Here is a 26,793-nt window from a genome sequence, read left to right as displayed (position 1 = left end):
TGTTTTTCCAGCGAAAAGACTAGTCGTTTTAAAATCATACATTCAAAAATACAGTAATAATATAGCGAAAGAAACCCACACAGGGACAACACAAGGTAATAAAGATTAGTAAAGATTAGATTACGTCTCCATTCAACTCGAAACCTCGCCCAGGAAACTGAAAAAAATTCACAGCATATCCACGGGGTGAATGATGATGAGTGGGCGAAGCTCCTGAGGGGAAATCATCGGTAAAACCATGACTCTTCAGTGAAAGTTCGCCCACTACATCTGTGTCCGAACGTAACGTCTAGAAAGTCTCGCTTAAACCGCGCGTCGGCACCTTGGGGCTGAGCTCGCCTGATGCGTTTTGCAGACGCCTCACGAGCTCTCACTGCATCGGGGTCTGCCTGCCGATACGCGCGCTTTCTCGCCGCTTCCCGTTCTCTGACGTTTTGGAGATCTCTTCGCGCCGCAGCCGTGCCGCTTCGCGTACGGCAGGGTCCTCGCGCCGTTGCCGTGACGCTTGGGCCTATCGTTCTCGAACGCTGGGATCTTGGCGGCGTCGTCGCGCAGCCAGACGACACGCTTCGGCCTCCCGCTCTCGTACGGCAGGATCTTGGCGGCGGCCGCCTTGCGCGCTCGCCGCTCTGCAGCCTTATCCATCGGGCGACTCCGAGCGCGCGCCAACAGCGAACGGATTTTATTACAACGCTCCCCGCCATCTAGTAAACAATCCAAGAACTAAACTAGAGGTAGCCACGCCATCTAGTAAACAATCCAAGAACTAAACTAGAGGTAGCCACGCCATCTAGTAAACAATCCAAGCGCATCTTTTCATCATATACAAGTACCGCCATGTAGTAAACAATCCAAGAACTAAACTAGAGGTAGCCACGCCATCTAGTAAACAATCCAAGAACTAAACTAGAGGTGGCTACATACATACGTCAAGGATGGACAGACCCACGCCTTAAGGAGCTTCGCCCCTAAAACAGCGAAGCAGCTGGGCACATCCCTAACCGCTTTCCGTATGTACAAAGCTTGCATGTGGCGTTATCACAGCCCTTTCTGGAGTACTGCTTTCAGCTTTCCCAACGCCGCTCGAGATAACAGCGGTAGATAAGTTCACAGCCTTCCACTGTGCAACCCGTGCTGCAACATGGCCGCTACAGTGACGTCTGTGCGTGCGAAGTATATGACGGTACTTCCTGCCGCAGCCTCCTAATTTTTCGCTTTTTGGTGGTATCTAAAACTTTATCGACAACGTTATTGACAAATACAGCGGTCTCCAGGCAAGAAAAACACCGGAAAAATTTAAAGGCATAAACTAACCTATGTATTACTGTTGAAACTGATTTTCACTTCAGTACCCCTTTTGGTAGCTGAATAACGCATCCCACAATAAAGGGTCAGTTAACCGCTAAGTTGCAAGAACTTTCGTAAATGATTCATTGATCCCTGCATTAAATTCACGCGGTTATATGGGAGGCGTGTATTCCCCAGGACGGCTGTAATGACAAGTATACCACGTTTGCCCGTCAAGACGGCGTTGTAACTTAAGCATGCTGAATAACGGCCATTCCTTAGTTTCCGTAGTTTACGGCGTATAGCTTTACAAAAACACTGGAAATTATCCTGCGTTCCGCGTTTTCAAATACTAGTACCCTCGAACCGGCAAGCACCACTTTATAGGCCTCGCCATCGGACACCAGCAGATCACTGAGGGAGCCGGCATTTTTCTGTACTCTTATACGTTTTATTGTATGATGAAAACTTTTTCCCGGAATAAGAAATGGCACGGGTTCTTATGGCAGGAGTACCAATCCGTAGAATCGGGAAATTTATGTAAATTTCATAACTCTCGCATTTCGGAATACTGACGTTATGACAAAAGGGAAAATTTTTCTTATGCGAAAGGGTAAAACGCAAGCCCTCCACAGCTGACAGGCATGCCGTAAGAAAAATTAAAAAAAAAAAGGCTGTGAAGAGTGTGTGTGTGTGTTTGAAGGGGGGGGGGGATACAAGAACAACACTGAGGACAACGCTCAGAAATAAAAAAAAACAAGAAAATATTTAGTGATCACTCCTTCTCACTTTTTCTTTTTTTGACAATGACTGCGAGCAGCCTTTTCTCTTTCTCTCCCGTGTGCAGCGCAAGAGACAAAGCTTGCGCAATCTACGTTCTGCGAACCTGTCCAGGAAATGTGGCGCGGTTCCTCGCGTTCAGCACGGTACCATAGTTCTCTATGACGGTACGGCCACTTGTGATAAGCTACGCGATAAGTCCTTAAAACGGCGCTGCCTCCGGGGACCCTCAGCATTTACGTCAGCCCCATACACTGCATCCGATATGGCTCTGATTTTCGTCGGGTTAGCGCTAGCGTTCTGCGCAAGCTGAGCCGAAGCGTCGTGCCCGAGCACGGAAGGCGGGCTTAGCGACTGCGCATACACCACCTGCACCAAGGAAGATTGTGCGGCCAGGGGCCTCGAGTGTTGCCCTAAGCCCTGTGGTGGGACGTGGTGCGTCAAAGGTGAGCGTCATGATTTGTGGGTCTAATACTGCGCGCCTCCACAGGAGCAGGGGGTGCAGTAGGGCATGCCCCCACATGTATGCAGATATGTAGGTCTCTGACAGAGACAGTGGCAGAGACAGTCTAGATAGTAACCGCCGCTCCCGTTTGGGAAAGAAATGATTGATTGATAATTGATTGTAGGGTTTAACGCGCCGACGCAACGCAGGCGATGAGGCGCGCCGTAGTGGAGGGCTCCGGATTAATTTGACCACCTGGGGATCTTTAACGTGTGCCGAAATCTCGAACACACGGGCGTTCTCGCTTTTCGCCTCCGTCAGAAAAGCGGCCTCCGCGGCCGGGAATCTAACCCGCGACCTCGTGCTTAGCAGCGCGACGCCTTGGCCACTGAGCCACCGCGGCGGGCTAGAAAAGAAATACAACTTGTACCCGGCTGTAGGTGCCTGGGCAGGAACAATGCCGTCATGGAAGGAGGTTTTGGTAGGTTCTGGTAGCATGTAGTGTTGGTACGCGCACAAGTATTTAAAGGGGCCGTGCAACACGTTTTCAACTTTTTTTGAAATCTTAAATACTTGCAGAACGTAGTCACCCGTTCCGGCAATGAAATTCTTGAGGACTCTTGAGGCTCTAGGTTAACGTTTAATACAGGGGTAATGACGTTCGTTTAGATTCAAGGCATAGAATAAATGTAACTTTGTTTACATGAAAACAGAGACATACTGAAAGGCACTTAGCGGAACATATCTGACTCGCGAGGGTCTCCCGCATCTTCTTGCGTCTGCTCAACGTCTGCGACGGGTCAGCTTTCGTGTGATATTCGACTCGTTCGTCTCCCCAGAAAAACAAATACGCCATTTTTATTACAAAAGCTCCTCTTCTCAAAGGGGCGTAGCAAAAACAAGTGGGGAGGGCCTATCAATTAACTCCCACTAGGCCACTGATTGGCCGCAACAACCAGTCGTAGGTCCAAGTACAAATAGTCATGCGACCCAAAATTCTCTCAGGTTTGTACCTGCAGACTGTTCTCGTACCAACGTTAGCAAACAACCAACAAGGAAACAGAACTCAACTGAGAAACTCGCGGCGCTCACCAATCATACCTTGGGTGGCCCTAGCTACCAAGTATCGTCATGTACGCCTCAAGCTGCGCTCTACGCCACACCCGTATTCGTAGAACTTGCTTCGCGCACGTATTATAAGAGAGTTGTCACCCCATCGTCACATATCTGCACCGTCGTGGAGACAGCTCTACAACGACGACAAATTCACGCACACCCCGTAACGTCGGACAGTACAACCTCTCCAGACACCGCGGCGCGTTTCCCCTATCATGCTGCCTCGACTGGCAGTTCTCGTCTCACTACCGAGGGCCGCGAATATATCCATCGGCTACACTCGCATTTATACCCATTGTGGGCGTTCTCAATGGCGTAAATTCCCATCGTTAAACAGAAAAGTAACACACTCTGCTGGCGTCACGAAAAAAAAAAAAAACATGGAAAATAATCGTCAGCTTCTCGATAGGTCCCAACCGAGGACGCGAGGAAGGACAAGGACGCGAGGAAGAGGCCCTTGCGCACTACGTCAGCCCGGCCGACATGGAAACAGAAACACACAAAAAAGATAACAAAGGCAAACAACAGCGATGAATGAGCCGCCGCGGTCTTTATTAACTAACAGAAATACTCAAACATAACAGGCCTTCTTCCGTCCAAGCCGCCCTCAAACATGGACTACACGCACGTTTTGAAAACTGGGAAAATAGCTTACGCGTGGCGGCCCTCGCCACACCATGACAAATGCTGTTTTGGGTGCTGGAAAAAACACTCGTCCGGCATTAAATAAATAAAAAATTATATCCGGGTGTTCCTGAACGCCCGGCTTTTCATTTCCGCGCAATTGCAACGCATGCATCACCCGATGCCTGCAGCTGCCGCTAAAGTCTGTGACGGCCGCTGAAGTCTGTGACGGTTTAACGCACGCCCTGCGAACAGCTTTACTGCGAGGACACTCGATCAGTCTCACGGCTTGCCTCACCCCGTGCTGCCTGCGAGACGATGACGACATCCCCGTAAAAAGAATTATTGCACAAAAACGCCGACTCCGGCAGAGTAGTGGGCTCATTTGATGCAAGCAACGGGTACCAGCACCAGCAGTGCGGTTTCCCTTCAAGGTACCCTGATCCCCACAGCGTTTATCCCTATTGCGACCGGGCGGGGGTACCCGATCCGAGCTCCGTGGCCTCCGACATACGAGTGGTAGCGCGTACGATGCGAGCGGCCAGCCGCTGTTGCAGCCGTGAAGAAGTCCAGAAGCAGTAGGCTAACGTAACTGTTTACTTCATAGCGAGAGGTGAGCCGAAGCCAAAAAAACATACAATGCCCCGACGGGCGAGGTTACAATACAGAACTCGAGCAGAGCGACCGCAGGGATTCGCTGCTCAGACAGGAATGATTTTCAGCGTTTGGGCTGCTTCTATTTATACCCAAAAGCAGCATCGGTCAAAACGCCAAGTAGCAACACGCCACGAACGTCACAGACACACACAACGCTCTTTCCACAGTTCGTGAGTCATCGATGGCTTCGTTGCACGTGGAGTCCGAGAGAGGGGAGAGAGTGTCCTTGAAACGTGCCGGGGCGCGCTATCGAATGTTGATCGCGCCGATAGCGAAACGTCTGAGCCGGGCCTGTCAAGGCGAGACTCACCGACGTGCTGGCACCTGACGGCAGTGGGGCGCACAGTGGGGCGCACGTCCGTGAAGAATCTTGGCGTGCCACTGGCAACCGCCGGAGGCGCGTTGCAAAGCGAGGTGTCTGACCCGGCATGGCGAGACACGACAGTATGATTCACCGACACGCGGGCGCACGGGGTGGCTTCGCACGTGGAGGCTGATGCGGGAAAATACGGCGGCGTTTGCCGATTCGTAACATCCCACAATACTCCTGTAGAATTTGCCCCTTTTTAATGCTTAGTCAATCGCCGTTCCCCCTTCCTTTCATTGTGCTCATGATAACTACGGTGACCTACGGAGCTCCGCAGCTGCGGCGGCGAACAATTTGACAGCGGCACCTGGTTGAATGTATTAAAAGCAATACCGCTGTTTAGAGCACTTGCCACAAGGCGTGAATCGCTATGCGCTCGAGCTGCTGCGCGACGCGGGGACGGAACGCGCGTTTATCTCGGACGTAGCGCCGGTGAAACTCAACTCGCTTCGAGCGCATCGCACGCGAGATAAGGCCATGCGTTTACAGGTTTTACTTTTTTTTGCGTTTACAGGTTTGTATCTTGGGTGCTCTCGCAAGATTGCTTATGCATTAAAAGAAAGTTCCCCTTTTATTCGCTCGTACCTGCCGGTTTAAATTTGACAGAAAATTAATCGCGAAGGCGGGCTCTTCAGCCAACGGAACCGCAGAATAGAGCGCACACACTTTCGCTTCGGCCACGGAATGTTTCGGCGGCCCGGCGAAATGCCGACGCGATGCCGTGGCCGGGTTGGACTGGGCGAGCGCGAACAGAACGCGCGCCGGCCGTGGCGATGACCGCCTACTTCCTTCGTTTGCCGCCAGATGCCGGAAACTTGACGTTCGCCAAGTGCTTGTGACGTTATCAGGCTGCCCCAGGAAGCTTAGTTTCCCCTCCTATTTTACTCTTGCTCCGTGGCGGGCACAGAGCTCCGTGTTCGCGGGTAAGGGCATACGGATTGGCTATGAGTCGCCCGCCTCCGTCCGGAAAGCTGCGTTTATTTATTTATTTATTTATTTATTTATTTATTTATTTATTTATTTATTTATTTATTTATTTCAGATACCCTCATGGGCCTTGGGCAATATTGAGGGGAGTAGTACAAAGCAAATGCATCACAAAAAAATACAAAATACACGGAAACTACCGCGATGGAGGGCAAAAAGAAAGTTGGCACAAATATAAAGCCAGTGTGTAAAAAACGTTCAACACTTTGATTTGCACATGTAAAATGTAGCAATTTGAAACAAACAAAAATTGACTTGTTATACAAACCTAACGAAATACGCAATATTTCGAACTTTCGAATATTTCGAACACACGGCAAACAATTTTAAACTTGGCGCGGCGAATTCACAAATCCTCCAGCTTCGTGTCGTGTTAGATATCACGCTTAGGCCTACTCCTTACATTTGCGTCAACCGTTATCACTGTTCATTATGCGTGCAAGTCGTGGGCGCTTTTAGCCTAACTTGAGCGTGTTGTCTGTCCCCGTCGTTCCAGTTGACAACACCAGCAGCCAACTCGGCGGCCAGTCTGCCCCCACCACCCCATCTGTCCTCCAGACTGCCACCCCATCAGACCGTTCTACCTCCAGAGTACCGCAACCGGTGTGAGATACGGGAACCGTACTGCTGGAGCCCGTGATGCCGGCGCTACATATACCTGTAGCCTTGGATTGCCTGGAAAACTTCGAGTGTAACACTTGCGGTCATAACCCCGCAAGCGTAACACTTGCCGCCGAATTTCAAATAAATCTTCGAACAAAAAGCATTTTCCTTTCGACTCTTCCACTGCTGTTGTGGCTAACAAATAATAAATAAAAAGGCCAGCTGCTGCCTATTCTAGCTAGTCTTGTTTTGCAAAAGTGCCCGCGAGATCCTCACGAAGTTGATGGAAGAGAAGCCTAGCGGGAATTCCGAGAATTAAACCTGGTACAGCTACAAGTTAAGAACGGCAATAGCTCATGCACGGTATCACTATGCCTAAGCGACGGACCCGGATGTCAACGGGCGCGCGCGTTTTGAAAGGAGACTGCTATGAATGCGTGGTATCGTCTGCCTTTCCTCACGTAGTTTGCTTGACGTCGCTGCAGTGGTTTATAAGCATTATAAATCCAAAAAATAACTAAAACGTATCTCGCATCGTTCAAAATATTCCCAATAACGCACTACTTGCGCCAGGCGGAGTAACATCCGGCTGAGGTGATGAGGCACAGTGGCAACTTCCGTTGCCGTTCTTAAGTTGTAACCGGGTATAGGACAGTTTGCTGACTACACAAACTACGGCAGATATAGGCACAGCCATAGGTGGCAAGTAGACGAATTCCGGGAGAAAACAGCCTCCGCATGAACGTTCATTTGCTGGTAATACTCAATCTCCACGTCATTTATATCATTGCTCCGCAAGCATAGGCACGAGTGAAAAAGGTATTTGAAACATCTCGAAGAAGGTATTAGGTGGCACCATGACCTAAGGAAGAGTCAAATAAGCAAAGTGGGAATAGCATGTTCCCAAACGTCGGCTAAGTCGTATGCAAAACAAGACGCGCGGTTTAGACGGGTGAAGGAGAAACGGAAGAAATGAAAGGTAATATGACCATAATTCCATCGAAGGTGTAACTCTGGCTTTGAGCAGGCCTGGGTCGTACACGGGGCACATGAGGTTTGAATTAGTGCCACCTGGATAATATAGTATCAGAGTATCTTCCTTTTCTTACAAATTCACTCCCCTCAACACATAAATTTCTCCGAGAACCGGAACCAAACCTATACTTTTCTCAAAATGCTTTTATTTTTTTGAAATCTTCAATGCTTGCAGAACGCGGTCACCAAACACACCCCGTACTTAGATTAGGGGGTCGCAAAGTACCTCAGCCAGAAATTATATGCCCAACAGATAACTTGGAAAATCGCTCAAAAGATTTTTCTCTCTTTACCGGTCTTGGCGTTCTTCAACGGCCCAAATTACGTTACAGAGGCCATCATCTGTTGGACGGTTTTCCTTCAGTTGCAGCAATGAACGCTTTTCGATGACAACTTTAGAAATGAAGCCACAAAAACAAAGCAGAAACGGAAGGCGTATCTGGTGCGACGAGCAAATCACACAGTGCCACTCCATGCTGGCGATAACTGTAGCTTTAGCAGCGCTTCCAGACGCGAAGGAAAGAGCGAAAGCGTTTATCGAAAGCGTTGCAGGGTCCCTTTAAACGTTCAGTTGGAAGTTCGTGCTGCGTACTCTTTTCTTGTTCTTGTGTGCGGTTTTTCTGCGCTGTAGTCGCAATCATGTTGAACCAAAACTGGCCCAAGCTTCAACCTGACCGCCGTATTACGACGGCATTTGCAGGCAAGCAAGCAGCTACGTGGACACTTCTTTTCTTGCGGGAAAAGTAGAACTAAGTGTAGCGTTATTAAGCTCACAGCCTAAAATAATGACGTGGTGGCAAGAAGAAAAAAGAATTCGTAAAATGCAAACCCACCAAATCGCCACGAATATGACGTAAATAAACAAAAAAAAGGGGGTGGGGAGAGGGGAGAGAATACAAGAACACTGAGGACACCACTGTGGGAACAAAAAAGAAACAGACAACGAAGATTAACTTATCAGTCTCTCCCACGTTTCTTTGCTGACTTCCTTTGGTGCCTGTGAGCAGCGTTCCCTTTTCTTTGCCGAGTATAAAGCCGTTCTGCGCAGCTGTTCCGGAACCCTGGCGTGACTTCCTGGTTCACAAAGGTACGATCACGTGTCACAATCGAAGCGATAAATGCTTAAAAGGGCCACAGCCTTCTGGAAACCTCGCCACTTACCCAGACGTCGTTATCGCCCCACGCTGTGTCTAAAATGGCTCCCATCGTCGTTGTGTTAGCGCTGGTGTTCTGCGTGAGCTGGTCCGACGCTCTGTGTCCGAGCACAGAAGGCGTGTTCAGCGACTGCGCTTTCAGCAGCTGCACGTCGGACGAGTGCGCGGCCAACGGCCTCGAATGCTGCCCCAAACCCTGCGGTGGGACGTGGTGCATCGAAGGTGAGCGTGCAAGGTTTTGCGTGGCTTTACATGAGCAGATTCCCAGTCGCATGCGTGCAGTGATGTAGTTTACCATTAGAGCAGCTTTACAGTCCAATGTAAGTAAAAAGGTTGCTGCTCCAGAAGCCGGAAAGTGAGCCATATTGAGTGAGCTCACGCAATCCTAGGGAAAAAAATTAAAGCCGTTCCCCCCAATGTGAAAACTCTCGGAAGTGCAGAGCAGTGATTCACCAAAACGGGCTATGGCGCCGTTATTAGCTCACTGCTACGACCCAATGCAAACCAAATTTCCCGCCTTCGCAGTGCTCGCGCGCCCCCTGCCTGAAACTGCGCCAGCGGGAGTTCTGTTCCTTTTTGTGCTTGCTTTTCCTCCCGCATGTGCCGGCGTTGCACTGACACTTTTTTTTTTTTTTCGCTTACTATAGTAAAAACCAACCCAACGAGCGTTCCTATAAATGAACCCGGGCGCTGCAGGTTAATTACGTGTATTTTGCCCCAAATGTACCTATAGTTTTCCTTGCGCTGAACAAGAGGGATATGTAGGACAAGCGCCAGCGGTTCACGAGTTTCGAACGCTTATGACTATATAAACTGCTTGGCTTCCGAAGCCGCCGGGGTACGCCGCGACGACAGCGAGCTACGACAAGGCGCAGCCCTAAAGTGCTCTGCACTTGAAAGCGGGTTCAGTGAGCGGCAAGGTCAAGAATACTGTTTCTACCGAGTGAAGTCGGCACTAAAACGTCGTTACGGCAGGGCAAGGTAGAACCAAGGAGCCTCCTTGGGTAGAACAGCCATTTCAGTGGGTAACGCATGCCTCCAGCATGACAGAACAAGTGCCCGGAGCAACTGCTGCGCCTTCACCCGGGATAGTATTTTGGGCTCCGTTCCTATGTACTGCCATCGTATTCGTGCATCGCAGGGCTCCCCGAACTGCGTCAGGCGACCACGCCTGTTCCGCAGTGCCCGCTGCTCCCTCCTCCGGCTGAAGGCTGCGAGGTTCGGGGAAATGGCGTCACCTGTGAGCAGTTGCACTGCGAGAACACGGGATCTGTGTGCTGCCTGACTGCCTGCAACACCCCCTACTGCTTGCCTGCCTGATCGAGGTACGGTGCCCGGAGCATGCATGGTGACGCAGTTGAATGTCGGGCGATGCTTCCATGGGCGTGATGGCTCATATGGCTTGGCTTCTCGGGACTGTCCCTGTGTCGCCGTATGCGTTCAAATCTCAAGCGTGATAACACGACCATTCACTTAGCATTTAACTGCTCGCGAAGGCTTCTGCTAGCATTACGCCACATCGTGCGTTCCTTCATGGAACCAGGGGCGGATACAGGTCCTTCTGAGGAGGGGGGGGGGAGGGGGGATCAGTATCAACAGTGATACTTACGATGACGGTGATAATGGAGGAGTAGGAGGGTAGTAGCCTTTCTATTCACCGGAATTTCGGTGTACGAGCTGCGGGAACGCCTTGTGTATAAATTCAAAAATTAAGTGGAAAGGGGGGGGGGGGGGACTCGGGGCATCTGGACTCCCTCCCCTCCCCTCTGGATCCGCCAATGCATGGAACCGCTTCATATCCGTGGTTGTAGAAAAGTATTGCTTCCTTGCCTTTGGTCCCGTAACAGATATGACTCAACATTGCTTATGTACTTTACCACCGTTGTTCACGACCAGGATAGAACCACCACGGGCTTGCTCTCCCCCTTACGCTGTAAACAATCTGTCCAAAAACCTCCAACTTCCGGGCAATTCTCCCGCAGGTGCTCACCGTTCGCGATAGCACGGACAACTGGGCGCTAAGTGATTTTTTTCTTTTACTTGTCGTTCCAGTCTGCGGGCCTCTGCTGCTGTGCGTGTTTCCTCCATGGGGCCATGGTGGGCTCCGCTGCACGAGGAAATCTTCGGGCCGTAGCAGTGCGTGTGGGAACCTTTGATGGAAGCCCTTTGACGCCACCGATACGGCCTTCGTGCAGGCAGGCAACTGAGTCCCCCGAGCAAGATCCTTGGAGAGGCATACTTCGTTCTGCTTCGGATTCCGCGGTCCTTTCAGGGGCAAATAAATATCTTGAACAAACATTTAGTTCCAGTTGTTTGTTGAGAACAAAAATACATGGAAACGTTGGCATACTGGTAGCCAATTTGCTCCCGTTAATCTGACGTCAAGCGCTGCGCGCGGTACTACCTAAGTTGAAATTCGACCGTCACCACTACACGAACACATGGCTGGGGGAACAATTATCCTCCACCCCCCCCTCCAAGGTGTTGCCAGACAACACCGAAATGACGTATGTATGACCTATGCCGGGTGTTAATAATTACAAAAAATGGACGAGGGAGATTCATCCAAAAAAAAAAAAAAGTTTCCGGGGCCTATACTTACAAAATAAAGTAAAATATAGCAAATCTCCCAATTGTTTGAGGAATGCACAAGCGATTGGAAGCGTGCATGGGGTTGCTGAATGAATGCGTCGCGAAAGCGAAGAGTAGCGCGCCTTTTACGCTTGGGGTTAGCACCGACTGACCACTTGGGCAAATGTAAAAATCGGAGCGCCGTCGTTTTGTTCGCAGCCGATGTTACAAGGGCAACACGACCGCTCTCAGTGTTGTAATACCCCCAGTGAACTAGCGCAACGAAACAACGGGGTTAGGTTTTTAGAGATTCAAGTTCAAACCGTTTTTCTGAGCCGCGCCGGAGTGGGTGGAGGAGGCGGCGTCATATTACTCCTACCAAAACGGAGGTTGAAAATTTTTATTAATGCTAAGCTAAATTTCATTGAGAACGAGTACAGTCGTTTTAGCGGAGGTACGGGGTACCTATTATTTTAAGGTATGGACAGTAAACCGCCAGTTACCGCCGCAGCATAGTATGCCAACGGCGACTGGTATGCGTGCGGCCAGTTTCATTCAGTGGTCGTGAATAATGTACTGAAGCGCCCCACGTGCACACAAACCATGTCTGAGAGCGATTACGCTTGCGCTGGCTGCAAGTAGACGCACATAACTCTATAGCTGTTGCTTGCTTTCGGTAAAGATAACTTGAGATGCAGAGCACACGCTGTTAAAAGCGCATTAGAAATGCAACACTTCGGATAAACGCTTTCACTCTGCCCTTCGCGTCTGAAAGCACTGCGAAAGCTATAGATATCCCCAGCACGGAGAGGCGCCGTGGGATTTGCTCGTCGCAGCAGGTACTCCTTCCATCTCTGCTTTGCTCTTGTGGCTTCATTTTACAGCGAAGCTGATAGCCTCTCGTTGGTAGGAAAGTTTCGCGTCGTAAACAAGAAAACCGATTCAGGACCTAGCAGCTCTCGCCCAAGACGCCGAGCGCATGCGTCAAGACTGAGCATTTGCCACCAGAGAAGCCGAGTGCAAGCCACAAGCCCGCCGAAACAACGAGGAACATTTCATACCCTCCCCTAGCAGCATGTGTAGTGGTTTACAACAGCTGCGCTGGACATCTACTTTCGCAGGGCGGGATGACGTATATTTTATTAAAGTAGTTCTTCAATGCTTTCATTGCTGCAACCATGAAGGAAAACCGGACAATAGCCGCTACACGGCTGTAATAACGTAATTCCCGCGGTCGAAGAGCGCCAAGACTGGGAAAGAGGGAAAAATCTTTTGAGCAAGTTCCTAAGTTATCTGATAGGCACAAAGCAGTAATTCATGCGCCGTGTGCGTGATCCTGCATTTGTCAGTTTGTGTGCTTATTTGCTTTTGTAGTGTCTGTGTGAGTTTTTGTATTTTCGTTTCCCTTCACTTTTGCACATCTCATGTTCATGTGGAGTAGCAAGCCAAGCTCGCTGCCAGGCTGACTTCTCTTCATTCATTAAAGGCATTCCTCCTCCTCCTCCTCCTCATGGCTGAGGTACTTTGCGACCCCCTAACTGGGTGTGTCGGTTAACTACGTTCTGCAAGCATTCAAGATGTCGAGAAAAAGTTGAAAAAAGTGTTGCAGGGCCTTTTCAAGCGGTTTTCATAGATACGCTACGTAATAGATAAGTATCTTAAAACAAGCCAGTGCAAGCACATCGTGAAAACCAGGGTTGCTTAATTGGCGCTTACGTCGCTGGCTGCGGGTGCGCCTGTTTCGTTTACAAGCATGACGCTCGCGTATGTGTCGCTCCATCCAGCCTTACCCCTCATTTGTCTATCTGCGTGTATAACCAAACTGATCGCTTGCACAATTCGTAGTCACAGGGGCGTTGACACAAGTGCCTTCCTTCCACACAAAAGTAGAAATAGCGGGGAAAATACGGCGTCTAAAAAGGGCAAATAGAAAAATTTGGTACATTTGGGTGGTTGAAACGCAATTGCTGCATATATGTTCATAGATATATTGTATAACAAACGCCAGAGAGAGAGAATACAAAGTGGGAGCACACGAAGTTCAGGATATAAAAGATGAAATAGAGGTAATTGATTAGTGTCATTTCATATTTCTTTCGTTTCGTTTTCAGACCATTCAAATTTTCAGTTTCAGACCATTCAAATTTTGAAACCCTTCTCTACTTTCGCTTCGCGTTGAGAAACTTTTTTTTTTTTTTTTTTTTGCGTGAGGCCACGTCATCCCCCGTCTATTTACTTGCGCCCAAGCAGCTCTAACAGGGCCCCGCCACGTTTAACCAAGAACAGTGTGCTTTTGGCGGTCAATGGAGCACCCGGGACACATGCAAACTTCTTAAACAGCTGTGGCCGCTTAGAATGGGAGCCAAGCTTGTAACAGTGCCTTAGAGAGGTGGCGCACAGAACATGTTCTTCGCCGCTGCTCACGTACCCAAGTGACGGGAAACACGCGAAAAAAAATGCCCTATGCCATACGCCTGCCGGACTTGCACGGCGGCGCGCAACAAACCATCGCGTATACAATGGCATGGGCATGCTCACTGAAAATACAGTAGCTAACGCAGACGCGCCCAGAGAACTTGTGCGCGTGTGAAGTCCACGTTAAAATAATAAAACAAAACGCGATAACGACGGTGGTGGACCGAGGAGGCCCGCCTGATGAAGAGAGGACAAAAAGAGACAAGAGGCTTTCACGCAGTGAAGAAATAAGGATTTCCTTATTTGTCGCACAAGTGAGGACCAAGTTCTTCGCCAGACGGGGCAGTGGCATCGGAAAGAACTATAAAAAAAAAAAAACAGACGTGGCCAAAAATGCTCGCCGAGCAATGATTGCTCATGTGAAACCGGTCGCGACTCAAACAGCCCTCCTCTTGCTTCGTCAGTGAGCTCAAGTGCGTTGATTACTGACGAACCCTAAAAGTAATGTTCTGCGCAGCTGCTCGGGAAATAGATTGTGCGCTTAAACATTTTCGGCGATTCGATTACGTGTGATAAAAGACGCGATAGAAGTATAAAGACGCATAGACCTACCGCGAACGTAAGCATTTGCTCACGCGTCTCCAGTTATGCGCGCTGTGTCGAATATGGCTCCCACCATTGCGGTGCTTGCGGTAGTGTTCTGCGTGAGCTGGGCCAACGCATTGTGCCCGAGCACGGAGGGCGTGCTCAGCGACTGCCAGGAAAGCAGCTGTACACCGGAGGAGTGCGCGGCCAGCGGCCTCGAATGCTGCCCTAAGCCCTGCGGTGGCACGTGGTGCGTCGAAGGTGAGTGAAGGCTTAGTGGGGACTAATCCTCACAGTTGCAAAGGTTGCGATGAGGGTAGCCACCGCTATTAACGCAGTGATGTAGTTCAGATTTCCTGCCCGAGGAGTGTTAGAAATTGCTGATCCTACGCCCGATTTTAGAAAAGATGCCGCACTACTTCCGCAGAGTGCAATCGTCGCTTTTCGCGCTTGGGCACGGACTGCGTATTGTAGGAATAAACTATGGGACAACGAGACTTTATAGGCACACTTTTTGATTACGTACACGTCGACTGTCAAAGGATAGGATGCTTCCGGCATACTCGCACAAGATGCGCGACGCCTGCTAAACTTGGCGAGAGCTGATGCTCACTGCGCTCCGGGCTTGCACGTTCACGCTCGAAGAACAAAAAAAAATGGCCGCGTATCTGCTAGCTACCCCTGACAAGTCACACTACCCCCCCCCCCCCCCCCCCCTGCTTTCCCTCGCGGTCGAGCGCAATAACGGAGGTTTGTTCACATCAGTGAACGCTCGTGTTCGAACTGCTCACACGGGATCTGTTTTAACATATTGGTTCTGTTCTTCGAGCAGCTCGAAGCATCTTCTGTTTCAGTGTTTCTTTTGTCTCCTCTCTACGACGCCGTTTACAAGTAAGTTTTTGTTTCGCAGGTACCATAAAAACCACCTCCACCGTGCGTTAATTAAAAAAAAAAAAACTCTCATACTGACGGTCGGTTTTATGCTTGTGCTTTGCTCGAAATATGACCAAGGTTTCCTCTGCGCTGCATGTGGAAAGGTGTGTGCCCAATGTCAGTCAGTTTTCACTAGTTTGGATCGATCGGTCTTAGTTCATGTTGAAGCATTTTTTCAACAGCATTTTTTTTTTTTTGCTTGCTGGCCGGAAGGTTCGCGCAACACGGGCCAACATTTTTGCGTTCACGTATCCCAAAAAAGTATGCCCCTTGAATTAGTATGCACATTGCTTTCGTCCTGTTTCCACGTGCTCAACGCGCAATTTCGCGCACCGCAGGTGTCGCCGACCTTCGGCGCGTCCGCAGGCTCGTCCCCCTGTGCCTGCCGCATCCGTCTCCCGTCGAAGGCTGCCAGGGCAAGAACGTCACCTGCCAGCAGCTCCGCTGCGAGGAAAAAGGTTCCATCTGCTGCTTCACGCCCTGCAACGACCCTTTCTGCCTGCCCTGATGAGGTAAGCCGCCGCGAACACTGGCTTGGTGAAACGCACCACTTGCAGCTAGCAAAGCTTCGCGCACGAATTTTTTTCACCCATTTCTTTTAGGGCCGGTCCACGCTGGCACCTCTTCGTTAGTTTGCGCTGCGTTGGAGATGCACAAGCTCGCTTGCTTTTTGTTTGTTTTGTTTTTACAAAAAATTGCCCCACAGCGTAAAATATTTGCAGATGTATAACACTGCACCCGTAGCGCGCAAAAATTCAAGATACCGGTGCTGGGGCCCCCATATCCAGCGCTTTAGATCTGGTGGTCTGCCAGGATGGAGCCCTGTGCCTCGGAGGTGTTGCGTTCGGGCGTCTCTAAGGCCTGGGCAAGTCCAGGCCTTATCTACTCCAGAACGCAACACCTCCGCTTGTCGAAGCGTTGTCAGCCCTGCGACTCGGAAAGAAACTACACGCTTTCGCTATGTCGGCAGTGCGAATGGGTCAGCGTTTGTTGTTGCTCAATTGCTGGGATTATTTGCTCTTTTACCTGTGTTTAGTCGGTTCTGACCACCGCGCTTTGCGATCTTTCACTTTGGCTAATTGCTCTTCAAATCTGTTATGTTCAAGTACACTCCGCCCTTCTATACCTCGCCGTTATCTCGTACAGCGTGTCTCTACCACGGCTTTGGAGCACTGGCGGAGTGTCCCGTTCGCAGAGCACCAACGCGCATGCGACCCCATGTCGTGTACCGTCGATAACCACATGCCGCGTTTCACTTCGCCTTTTCTGCATTGACTCCCACGAAATTGCACCGTTTTTAGCACGGGCTTTCGTTATGCAGGCTAGCAATAAGGGATACGCTTCGGGTGATACTCCTTGTTTCTGTTTCAGGATTTATTCCCGTCCGGGCTCGCGGTCGGCGTTCCTGGCTCCTCCAGACAGCTGTGACTGCAACATCACGGCCGCCAACCTGCAGTTGGAGCGACGCGTGCCATGGGCCAGCCGCTATGCTGACCCCGCTACGTAACTGCCGACTTCGGCTGGCGTCGTGTGTACAGAAGCCTCGCAAGCGCACTGGATGGTGACCTGATTGAGTCTGCGTCTTCCGTTTGTTTCGGGGCCAAAAAATGCCAAATAAAATTACTTTCATTCTACGTCTTGTCGCAGTGGCAAAAAAAAAAAAAAGTGTGATGGAAAGGTGCTGCCTCTTTCAGCTCATCCAACCCTAGTAATTAATCGCCAATAGCATGTGTCTCCAAGCAGTGCAACGTCAAACCGGATATCTGCACAGTATTCCGATATCTGCAGCAGCACACGAGTTAACCCGTGTGAGGTCGGTAGCAGCATACCAGTACTGCGAACACTGCCTTCTCTCGGTCAACCACGAGTGCAAGTCACTGATGGAAGCTACGTCTCCATTATGGAAACACTCGGTCATTGGATCCCCAGACGGTCTGAATTACTCCTTCGCCCTCCAAGAAGTGCCTTATAGACAAGGTCGCACTAGGTACAGCTGGTGACAACAAAATTTAGTTCACCTTTATGAATCCATGGGAAAAAGAATGTTTGTTTAATGCATACCTCAATTATACCGAGCTGTTATAATCGCAGCCTGTGAGCTCTGCGGTGCATTCGCACGTGTTGACTTTACACTTCTATCTGGGTGTCTTGCGCCACTATAACCCACTTCGCTTGTCTACTTCCTCTGGCATTTCTCGTCATGCTTTTCAGCAACAATAAGCCATTAGAATTTCTTCTCTACAAGCAGCGTGTCGCTCCTTGCGTCCTTTGGGCGCCCTCAGTCAAACTCGTTACAAAGTGACTTACTTGGATGTATTATTGCAGTTTGTTTACCTTCATGTTCGCGAACCCTGCCACACCATCACCCTTTTTAAAAACTTTACTATGAAAAGAACGTTACAACTTTGGGTTGTCCACGTATTTACATAATTTTCTAAATGACAATTCTTGCGCTACCGCACCATGCATTATCAAGGCTTAAACGGGCCACAAAATACACTGACCGTGGTAGCCCACTAAGCCCCATGCTAGCCGTGAAGCGTGTTTAACAAAAACGTGGTAACTATAAAAAAAAACTATTGCGTTGCCGTGACGTGTTTTAGGCCAGCGCTAGAAGCATAGTTACGAGTGGGTTAAATGCAGGTTAGTTCAAGTTATATGATTAAACGGAACTAGAGGCCCTAATACAGTAGCCAAGTCATGTTTTTTTTTTGTGTGTGTGGCCTGTGCCAGGATATACCAATAGCTCAGAAAAGATTCTGTGACGTCGAGAAATCGCCGGCAAGTTGCTGGGGTGTCGCTATTGGTTCATATGCTATCCTTAATAACTCCATTATTTGTTCGAAGTTTGGACTGTATGAACATCGTTTTCATCAGGAAAAAGGGGTGTTTTTGTCTTCACGGCCCCTTTAGAGCGTTCGTGCGTCATTAACCGCAGGCTTGAAACTTCTCTCGATAACACAACAGCAGGTACAACATCGTGAAATATGTTAAGCGCAAACAGCGCAGAGAACGGTAAGGGAAATGCTCAGACAGGTAGACCATCCGACGCGGGCTGAAACCAGAAAAATCGAACCCGTAGCCAGAGCGGTCCCCGATATCCCCAGGCGCGTAAAGCTGAAAGCGCAGCATACGGGGCGCTGCTGACACCGGCGTGCACGTGGGCGAGGTTACCGCCGCCGCAGCAAAGATAAGGTCCCAGCGTCTCGCGATGAGAGCGGTCGCGCTAGGCGAAAGCGAAACTCAGCGCCTCCTTGAACGTCGTCCGAGTGATCTCCGCGTTGTGTTCTATATAAGACCGTGCATGGAGGTGCCCGCGGTTTAGTCTCGAGCACACTTCCCGCCGCCGCTGCAGCATGGCAGGCTACCGCTTTCTCCTACCGCTCGCCTTGATGGCGCTGATGTTCGCCTGGACCGTAGCCGTATGTCCTTCGATCCGCGGCCAGGTCAGTGACTGCGCCTACAGTCAATGCACGCAGGAAGAGTGCGCACGGCAGGGTCTCGAGTGCTGTCGGAAGCCTTGCGGTGGAACCTGGTGCGTCAAAGGTATGCTGGAAGCCGTAAATCAAAGTCATTCCGCCTTTTACAGATCCCTTTAGAAATATTCGGAGGTCCGTATTGGATTTCGTTACGTCCGCAACCGCGTGTTATTGAGACAGCTCTTAGGCTTGTTTAAAAACGAACAGCAGGTATTCGTGCAGGAGCGTGATATGAAGCGGTTTTAGAATTAAAAGAAAAGTTGACTAGCAGCAAGTACACATTGAATAGTTCCCGTGTAAAAAATATTTTCGCAATACATGCAATAGAAGCGGCGCAATGAGCAAACAAAAGTGGCCCGATGCCCCGCCCCCATCTCGCCGCGCGATGCCGGAAGACCGAAGAGCGCGGGCGAAAACCGGCTGAAAAACGTCATACCTGGACTTCCGGCCGGATCGGCCGCCTCGGCCATGCTCTTTTCGCCGTGTTTCCTTGTGAATGATACTTGTCGTTGTTGTGGTTGATAGCCCTCATTTGTACAATTTTCGTGTTCAAAAAGTATGCACGAACGCCAAACGAGGCATACGTTATCATGCCGTATTCCTAAGCAGAATAATGCCACGCCGGGATGCTTGATAACATACGGAAGTGGCAGCCGAGGTGGCTGTGCTTGATGACAGAGAATATACTACACTACGTTAAATACTTTGTAAACCGCTCCAATGCGTTTTTTTTTTTTTATGCGACGGACGTGAATGTTCACATTAGATTCTAGATTTAGGAAGGATGGGGAATAATGCTCTACTTTGGCCGGGGATGTTTCGTTCCATTCCAGAAATCAAGTCACATTTGTTCAGGAAATACTTGTTTCGTAAAACGCGTCGGTTTCCTTTCCCGATGGGATCAGGACAGTGTTCAAAAAAACAATTTTTTTGGCGAAACTAAAACAAGGGGCCAATCCTGATAGAAGTTCTCTCCCGGCTAAGAGGTAAACAGTATTCCTACAAAGTAAAAGAACCAAGACAACCAGATTACTTATTTTGCAAGTATACATGTCACGATAAGGTGATGTTGAATTAAAAAAAAACACCACTCCGAACCACCACCATGCCATAATTTGTGTTGACTGCGGGGGCCTAATTCTTTGCCCAAGATTCCGTGTGGCTGCATATTATAACCTGGCAAGCACTTGTTGTCACTGAACCTCAAGTGTGCTCCAGTGATAATCGGTGATATATATAATGATGATACTAAAAAAATTAGGAGCGGAGAGTAAATATACGGCCTCTGTCCGACTAGCGCGGTAAATGCTTAAATCTAGAAATGCTGAAACAGGCCAACGATTCATTATCACAAACGTTTGGTGATTGTTACCTAAGGTAACGTAACTACAACGTAACTGCCTTGTCCGACTGGTCTGTTAATTATAACGAGGTGGCCGTAATATTGTAGCAGAATGCGCAACGCACAAGCAAAAATCAAGCCCTACTACAGCCAATAATGCTGAGCAGGCATCCGTATGCTGCAGTGTTTTCAGAATAAATGCATGTGAAGCAGTAAGACGCCACTCATCGAAGTGCAGCTATAGCAATCGCGTAGGCGGTAGCGCCGCTGCCGAAATGGCGCGCGCGTGTGGGTCTGTGTACGGGGATGAGTAACGGGGCTGGGGTGGGCGACAACGAACAAAGGAAATGCGGAAGCAGAGTCTGCTTGTTGATTTATGCGTGTACCGGCAAGATGTGTCTCGCATATACGTTTACAGTGCATGAACGCTATTTTTCCGTGCAGTGCACGTACGTGCTTTTCGCTGGTAGATTGTTTATAAAGCGCCCATTCTTCGGCATAAATGGTTTTGTGTATAATAAGAAACAGTTAAGGCAGTACCTAATATTAACATAAGGTATAAAATCCCCCTATGCTGGTTGCCTAATTCAAAAATATTTTGATGGAACCCACTAGTCGACGTCACAGTCACTGCTTTGGGGTTCTCTGTCGTGTAAAGCAAATTTAAGCTCCAAGATAATTGAACCAACAGCACGGGAAATTATAAAACAAACTTCCAGTCATGTGCGAAAATTAAACTGCAAGCTAACTTGCCGCAAAGGCAACCGTGCGATCGTTCGCAATGCTTCCGACAACCCGCGCGGCCGAAGGGTGTCCTCCTTTGACGTCATGACGGGCGCAACCAATCAGGGGCGTCAAAAGACGAAAAGCGCGCGTCTTTCAAATGGGGCCGCGCTTTTTACAAGATAAATGCCACTTGGACTCGTGTACGATAAATTTCAATGTGATATTCGGAATCAGCGCGCAAGAAACTATATAACTGTTAATCTAACTCAATTTTTTTGGAAAGCGCTTCAGCTTCCCTTTAAGCACTATATGGCTGTACAGTAAGAAAACCCCGTACGCGAAGACTTAAAGTCTGGGAAAAAATATTTAGCAAGAGTTTCTAACTTCTTGCGCGAGCGAAACGGCAGAAATTTTGAATCACAGATCGCTGATAACAATGATTCTTGATGAGCATGCCAATAAATTTTTTCTAGTTGAAGTGAAACTACAACAGCTTGATGTGTTGGCAGAACAATGATAAGCACCAGTCGTCCCTACTACATAAACGCTCTAGAAGGGATAGTTTGCGGTACTTACCACGAATTGAAGCAAACCTTCATCTTCTTCAGTAAAGTGGAATGTTTTTTTTTCCCTATAGAAACAATTATCCTTAGGGACAATTTAAACAGTATTATTTTTACTCTTAAAAGAATGTGTTTGGGCATTTTATGGTGTTTTCTTCTTTGTCTTCCCTTATTCAGACTTCCTGAATTTATATTGGCGTTTTAATTCATTCTTGGATCACAATATCACTTTAATGAATTTCATGCGCATTGAAGCCTGGGATAAGCCATATTTGTTATTTTCCGTAGCGCACGCAAAAAAAAACTTCAATGCGGTCTGTGTTCATTGATATAACAATGTTGAAATAGAGTCAAACAATGTCCCGTGATTCAATTTTCAGCACAATTCAATTTCCAATACAGTTAAACCTGGATCTAACGAACCTCTGCGTAACGAATTCCTAGATTTAACGAAGTTTTTCAATTTCCCATTTCCACCTCCACTCAATCCCATGTGACCTCTGTGTAGCGAAGCCGTTGTGGCGGTTAACCTTGATGTAACGAACTCGCTAAGCTGATCAGTCATTGTTTCCTGAACTTCACTAAAGAATCGGCTGGCGAAACGCCCTAACTTACCGAATACTCGCACTACTTTAAGGAGCCAGCAGCTATAAAAACGTCTAGAATAGCTGAAAACAAAATTAGCCTTGATGGTGATGATGAACGGAGCGGCTAGCGCCATCCGATGTCTATCGCAGCTCCCACTCGAGGTCTCGCTTGTGTAGCGTGACACCCCGTCGAAAGGGTAGCTACATTTCACTTTTTTTCGCCCTCGCCGCAAACGACCTAGCTGTCGGCGTCTATAGTCGGGCGCGTCCACTGCTATCTGAGGTGTTGGTTCGTCTGTGACGAGTTCTGCTGCCAGAAAACTAAACCTTTTCTCGAGTCAATACAAGCAAGTAAATGCCATTTGCCGCCCGGCACAGTATCTTAGCTGGCACCCTCTCAACACTTTTGAGTGCGGAAGTAAGCATCAAGTTCGCGAAAAGGCGCCCTTTTCAGTATAAGTTTGGTTTTTTAAACGCGTTTGGAACCAAAAAGTTTCGAAATGAAAATTTATAATTAAGTCACGCTTGTGAATACGGGGTAAGTGACCTTGCCTCCTCGGAGCGCCGTGTATAGTGCCTAAGCTCTTGCGAAAGCAGCAGGAACAAATAACGCAGTTTTCTACTGTGAATTAAGTCCTTGAAGGGTGAGTCCACTTTCACTGATGTCTAGCGTTCTGGTTTAGTTTCCGCTTCATTCACGCGGGCCCTAACTCGAAACCCGCATGTAACGAAAACCTCGATGTAACAAAAAATTGCGAGATTTTGTGAACTTCGTTATACCCAGGTTTAACTGAAAAAATATGCCGGTGGTCCGCCAGGTGAAATTCGGTCATGCAACGCTTTCGTAGCATCGCTTTTTTGACACCGATTTCCGCGGTTTCGTTGAGAACCATTGCTCCCATAGGAATGAGTATGGACGTGAAGTACACATAGGCGAAGAGCTTCCCGAACCGCTAGTCACGGTTCGTGTATGTCAACACTATTTCGCGCTACGGAAAGTTTAGATATTTTTTAGCCTAAACATACGTTCATAACTGAGCGAAACAGCGCGCTTTCGGGAAGGAAAATTTGGCATCCACCTCAAATGCAGCCGTACGGCTACAAAGGAAAGCTGCACCGCTTTCTCAGAAACTTCCCAGCTGAAGAAAAATTCGTCCAGGTCCAGAATGTCTTGCTTCTAGTATCCCTGTGCCTTCTTTAAAAATAGCTACGATTGGTTTTTGGGAAAATAAATTAACACTGCTGTATCTAGGTCAAAGGAACTGCTGGGAAATGGGGCGAGATAACTAAAAGTCTGCACGCATAAAAACGAGTATGATGTGCTGCTGGCTTGAACGGTGCCGATAACTGGGTTCAGACGCTTCAGGCTTGCGAAATTCGGGAAAATATCTACATAGAATTCAAACATACCTACTAAAGGGGATTGGCCAGTGGCAGCCGCCCGAGGCTCATGACCGATTTGGCAGCGATACACCCACGTATGCGCTTTCCATTCCTTTCCTTTACTTTCCTAAAATTTCGCCACTAAAATTCCAGCGTTGAAGCTTAGGCGAGTTTCCGTACGACAGTCTATTTCTGTTGATTGATTGATTGATTGATTGATTGATTGATTGATTGATTGATTGATTGATTGATTGATTGATTGATTGATTGATTGATTGATTGATTGATTGATTGATTGATTGATTGATTGATTGATTGAGCATCGTGATTTCTGGCATCATGCTTGTGAGGCCCTGTCGCAGGCGGTGGGGCCCTTGATCCAGGGCGCCGCTGGCTTGTGCTGCCTGCTCAGAAACTTCCCTGTTGAAACAGTGCCGAAATGAATGAAGAAGCGCGTTTTCCCCCTTTCAGGCGTACCCGACACCACCCTTCTGCTGGCTCAGTTCGAGTACAACCGGTTCTGCCCGCAGATACAGCCGCCATTTCCCGGCATGTGCGAAGGAGTGAACAACGACACCACCTGCGAAGACGTCGGCTGCCTTGCACAGGGCAAGATCTGCTGCCGCAACGTCTGCGCAGTCCCGTTCTGTATCGACGTCAGGATCCCGATGCTCGCTGAGTTTGACCACAGTCACTTGCACTGCCCGCAAGTGGAGCCACCGTTCCCTGGCATGTGCGAGGGAGTGAACAATGACACTACCTGCAAAGACCTCAACTGCACCGGACCGGGCCGAGTCTGCTGCCGCGACCCGTGCGGAGTCCCGTTCTGTCGCCACGTCAGGACCCCCCCAGTGCTTACTCAGTTCGAGCACAGCAGTTTTCACTGCCCGCAAGTGCAGCCACCGTTCCCCGGCATGTGCGAGGGAAGGCGCAACGACACTACCTGCGATGACCTCAACTGCCCCCTAACGGGCCGAGTGTGCTGCCGCGATGCCTGCGCACTCCCATTCTGTGTCGTCGTCCCGCCCCTGTGAGATGCTGCACAGATCCGCCGAAACGCCGCCATCTTCTTATGTTTGCAGCCTCGTTGTGAGGATTGGGCCGGCCTTCACGGCTCCACCGCATGCTGTAAACAAATAAACTTTCCCTCTCTCTTTGTTGACACACTAAGATTCTTCTGACATTGCCTACTGTTGGGAATCAGCCATCCTGACGTTGTCACCACTCTTGGGACTCGGCCCTCTCACCGTACCCACCACTGTTGGGACATCCGAGCGCAGTCACCGGTGTAGCGACGTTGCCTTGCTCCGTCCGCTATAGAAGCGGTGCAGAGCAGAGCAATGAAGTTCTCGAGCCGACGAAAAGTTGAAGCAACATTTATATACAGTATGTACAAGGGTAACAAAAGCGTTACATGGCTCGCACAAAGGCGACAGCACGTCTCCACTCGGTGCCTCCGAAGAGTGCCGCGCTCGCTGTGCTTCCAGGCGGGTTTTATACCCCGGGAGTCCGTCGCAGCCGCGAGCGGTTTGAATCGTCCCAATCAGGACTCTCGCTGGCCGAAGTTTGAATCCGACGAATGGAGGCGAAGCGGTTGCGTCAGCCGAGCCGCCACGACGGGGAAAGGGAAGGCATGTCGCTGCGCGTCTGCCGCGGGCTGGTCGTCCGAGGCATGATTCGGCCCAGCCGTTGAGAAGGGAAAAGGAGAGGCGACTCTGCGACGCCAGCAAGTTGGGGCAGGTCTGCCGCAGGCGGTTTGACAGACGCGTGAATCGGTCTGCCGTCGTGCGTCGCCAGATGAAGCGAATTTGGGCTGGGCACTCTGGCACAACACTACTACCGTCGGGAGCCTAGTAGAACCGTTTTATAAAGCCGACAAACAGCGCGCAGAAATCTGCTATGTTTAATGTTTAATTTAGCGAGATACATTTGCAGAACTCTTCACGATTTGTCCGTTGTTAGTCGTCTAATGTCCTCGTCTTACAGAGTAACCTCTGAGGCCTTCCAAATCTATGGAAGAACCCCGTTCTAGGTTTGTACTGCAGACAGCAAAATGCTTTGCGTTCAATGCTAACATTGCGAGATAACTTTGCAGAGCCCGCGAAAACTATTGAGGAATCGATCACGAGAGCAATTCGATGTCACTAAAAGCTGCGCATGTTCAAGGAGCACCACTGCGATAGCAAGATGCTTAAAAGCCGCATATACCGTCTTTTTATTAACATTGTTTAAATAACAGCAGTTACTGGGTCACAACACCGCCGTAAAGAATTGCACCACAGGAAGTGGGATTTAAGGGGAAAAAATTAGCAGTGGCTTAGCTCAGCTATGCCACGATATACGTAGCGTGAGCTAAGGTTCAGCTGGTTATTCTTAGTTTTTCCTGGTTGTCTAGGATTAACTTTATTTTCATGCTTACTGCTGCTTCAATGACACATACACGGTATACGCATCATGTGACATGTATATTTATCGAGCGGCTCCGGCGCAGCGTCACCAATCGCCCCAGAGCTAAGCAGGTTCCACAGGCGCACGCCGGTGTTGCTGCGACGCACGAGCCATCGGTTCCACACCCGGCCACCCCTCGCATGATCATCAAGTGGACCGGGCCGCCACGTGCGGAACGGAGGTCGGCGAAGACGCTGGACGCGTGGGGTGTGTGAGAGACGCCGGGCAGCGAGCAACGTTCTGTGCGCCGTGTGACGTCACTGCTCCTCGCGCATGCGCAGCACGCCTCTCCAGGAGCCATGCGAAACTGCTCAACCTCGGCCAGTGTAGCTCACGCTACAAAATGAATACCTAAATCAAAAGGCCAAGTAGGCAGGGTTGTTGACCATCCCTTTAAGTGCGACTGACAGGCGGCAGCCCCAAGCTCGAAGTACTGTGTATAGACAGATAAACGTAACCTCAGGCGGAGTAAAGTAGACCATACTGCCGAGAGGATTACACTGAAGTGGCCAGACCAACCCGATTTAGGCAAACCCGCCGCGGTGGCTCAGTGGCTAAGACGCAGTTGCGCTGCTGAGCACGAGGTCGCGGGTTCGATTCCCGGCCGCGGCGGCCGCTTTTCTGATGGAGGCGAAAAGCAAAAACGCCCGTGTGTTCGAGATTTCGGCGCATGTTAAAGATCCCCAGGTGGTCAAAATTAATCCGG

General features: G+C 49.5%; 3 protein-coding genes across 3 annotated transcripts; all 3 read left to right on the top strand.

Moving 5' to 3' along the window:
- The first annotated feature begins 9,038 nt into the window (after positions 1 to 9,038).
- LOC144178568 (uncharacterized) lies at positions 9,039 to 11,357 on the top strand. Its single transcript, XM_077706508.1, has 3 exons — positions 9,039 to 9,277; positions 10,197 to 10,380; positions 11,108 to 11,357. Exons 1-2 carry the CDS (start codon positions 9,097 to 9,099, stop codon positions 10,373 to 10,375), a joined length of 360 nt encoding a protein of 119 aa, XP_077562634.1. The 5' UTR covers positions 9,039 to 9,096; the 3' UTR covers positions 10,376 to 10,380; positions 11,108 to 11,357.
- A 3,100-nt stretch (positions 11,358 to 14,457) lies between these two features.
- On the top strand, positions 14,458 to 17,193 carry LOC144178567 (uncharacterized). The gene is made up of 3 exons (XM_077706507.1): positions 14,458 to 14,887; positions 15,898 to 16,071; positions 16,931 to 17,193. The coding sequence occupies exons 1-2, from the start codon at positions 14,689 to 14,691 to the stop codon at positions 16,065 to 16,067; spliced, it is 369 nt and encodes a 122-aa protein (XP_077562633.1). The 5' UTR covers positions 14,458 to 14,688; the 3' UTR covers positions 16,068 to 16,071; positions 16,931 to 17,193.
- A 1,635-nt stretch (positions 17,194 to 18,828) lies between these two features.
- LOC144178566 (uncharacterized) lies at positions 18,829 to 24,803 on the top strand. Its single transcript, XM_077706506.1, has 2 exons — positions 18,829 to 19,105; positions 24,111 to 24,803. The coding sequence occupies exons 1-2, from the start codon at positions 18,916 to 18,918 to the stop codon at positions 24,671 to 24,673; spliced, it is 753 nt and encodes a 250-aa protein (XP_077562632.1). The 5' UTR covers positions 18,829 to 18,915; the 3' UTR covers positions 24,674 to 24,803.
- The last annotated feature ends 1,990 nt before the right edge of the window (positions 24,804 to 26,793 follow it).

Source organism: Haemaphysalis longicornis, unplaced genomic scaffold (genome assembly GCF_048455015.1).
Source record: "Haemaphysalis longicornis isolate Haplotype H1 unplaced genomic scaffold, Haemaphysalis longicornis Haplotype H1 scaffold_4, whole genome shotgun sequence".
Classification (NCBI taxonomy): Eukaryota; Metazoa; Arthropoda; class Arachnida; order Ixodida; family Ixodidae; genus Haemaphysalis; species Haemaphysalis longicornis.
This window is presented reverse-complemented; position numbering and strand designations above follow the sequence as displayed.

Coding starts and splice junctions, on each gene's coding strand:
- LOC144178566 (XM_077706506.1), top strand. CDS start 18,916: ATGGCAGGCTACCGCTTTCTCCTACCGCTCGCCTTGATGGCGCTGATG. Junction 19,106..24,110: donor TGGAACCTGGTGCGTCAAAG/GTATGCTGGAAG, acceptor TCCCCCTTTCAG/GCGTACCCGACACCACCCTT.
- LOC144178568 (XM_077706508.1), top strand. CDS start 9,097: ATGGCTCCCATCGTCGTTGTGTTAGCGCTGGTGTTCTGCGTGAGCTGG. Junction 9,278..10,196: donor TGGGACGTGGTGCATCGAAG/GTGAGCGTGCAA, acceptor CGTGCATCGCAG/GGCTCCCCGAACTGCGTCAG.
- LOC144178567 (XM_077706507.1), top strand. CDS start 14,689: ATGCGCGCTGTGTCGAATATGGCTCCCACCATTGCGGTGCTTGCGGTA. Junction 14,888..15,897: donor TGGCACGTGGTGCGTCGAAG/GTGAGTGAAGGC, acceptor CGCGCACCGCAG/GTGTCGCCGACCTTCGGCGC.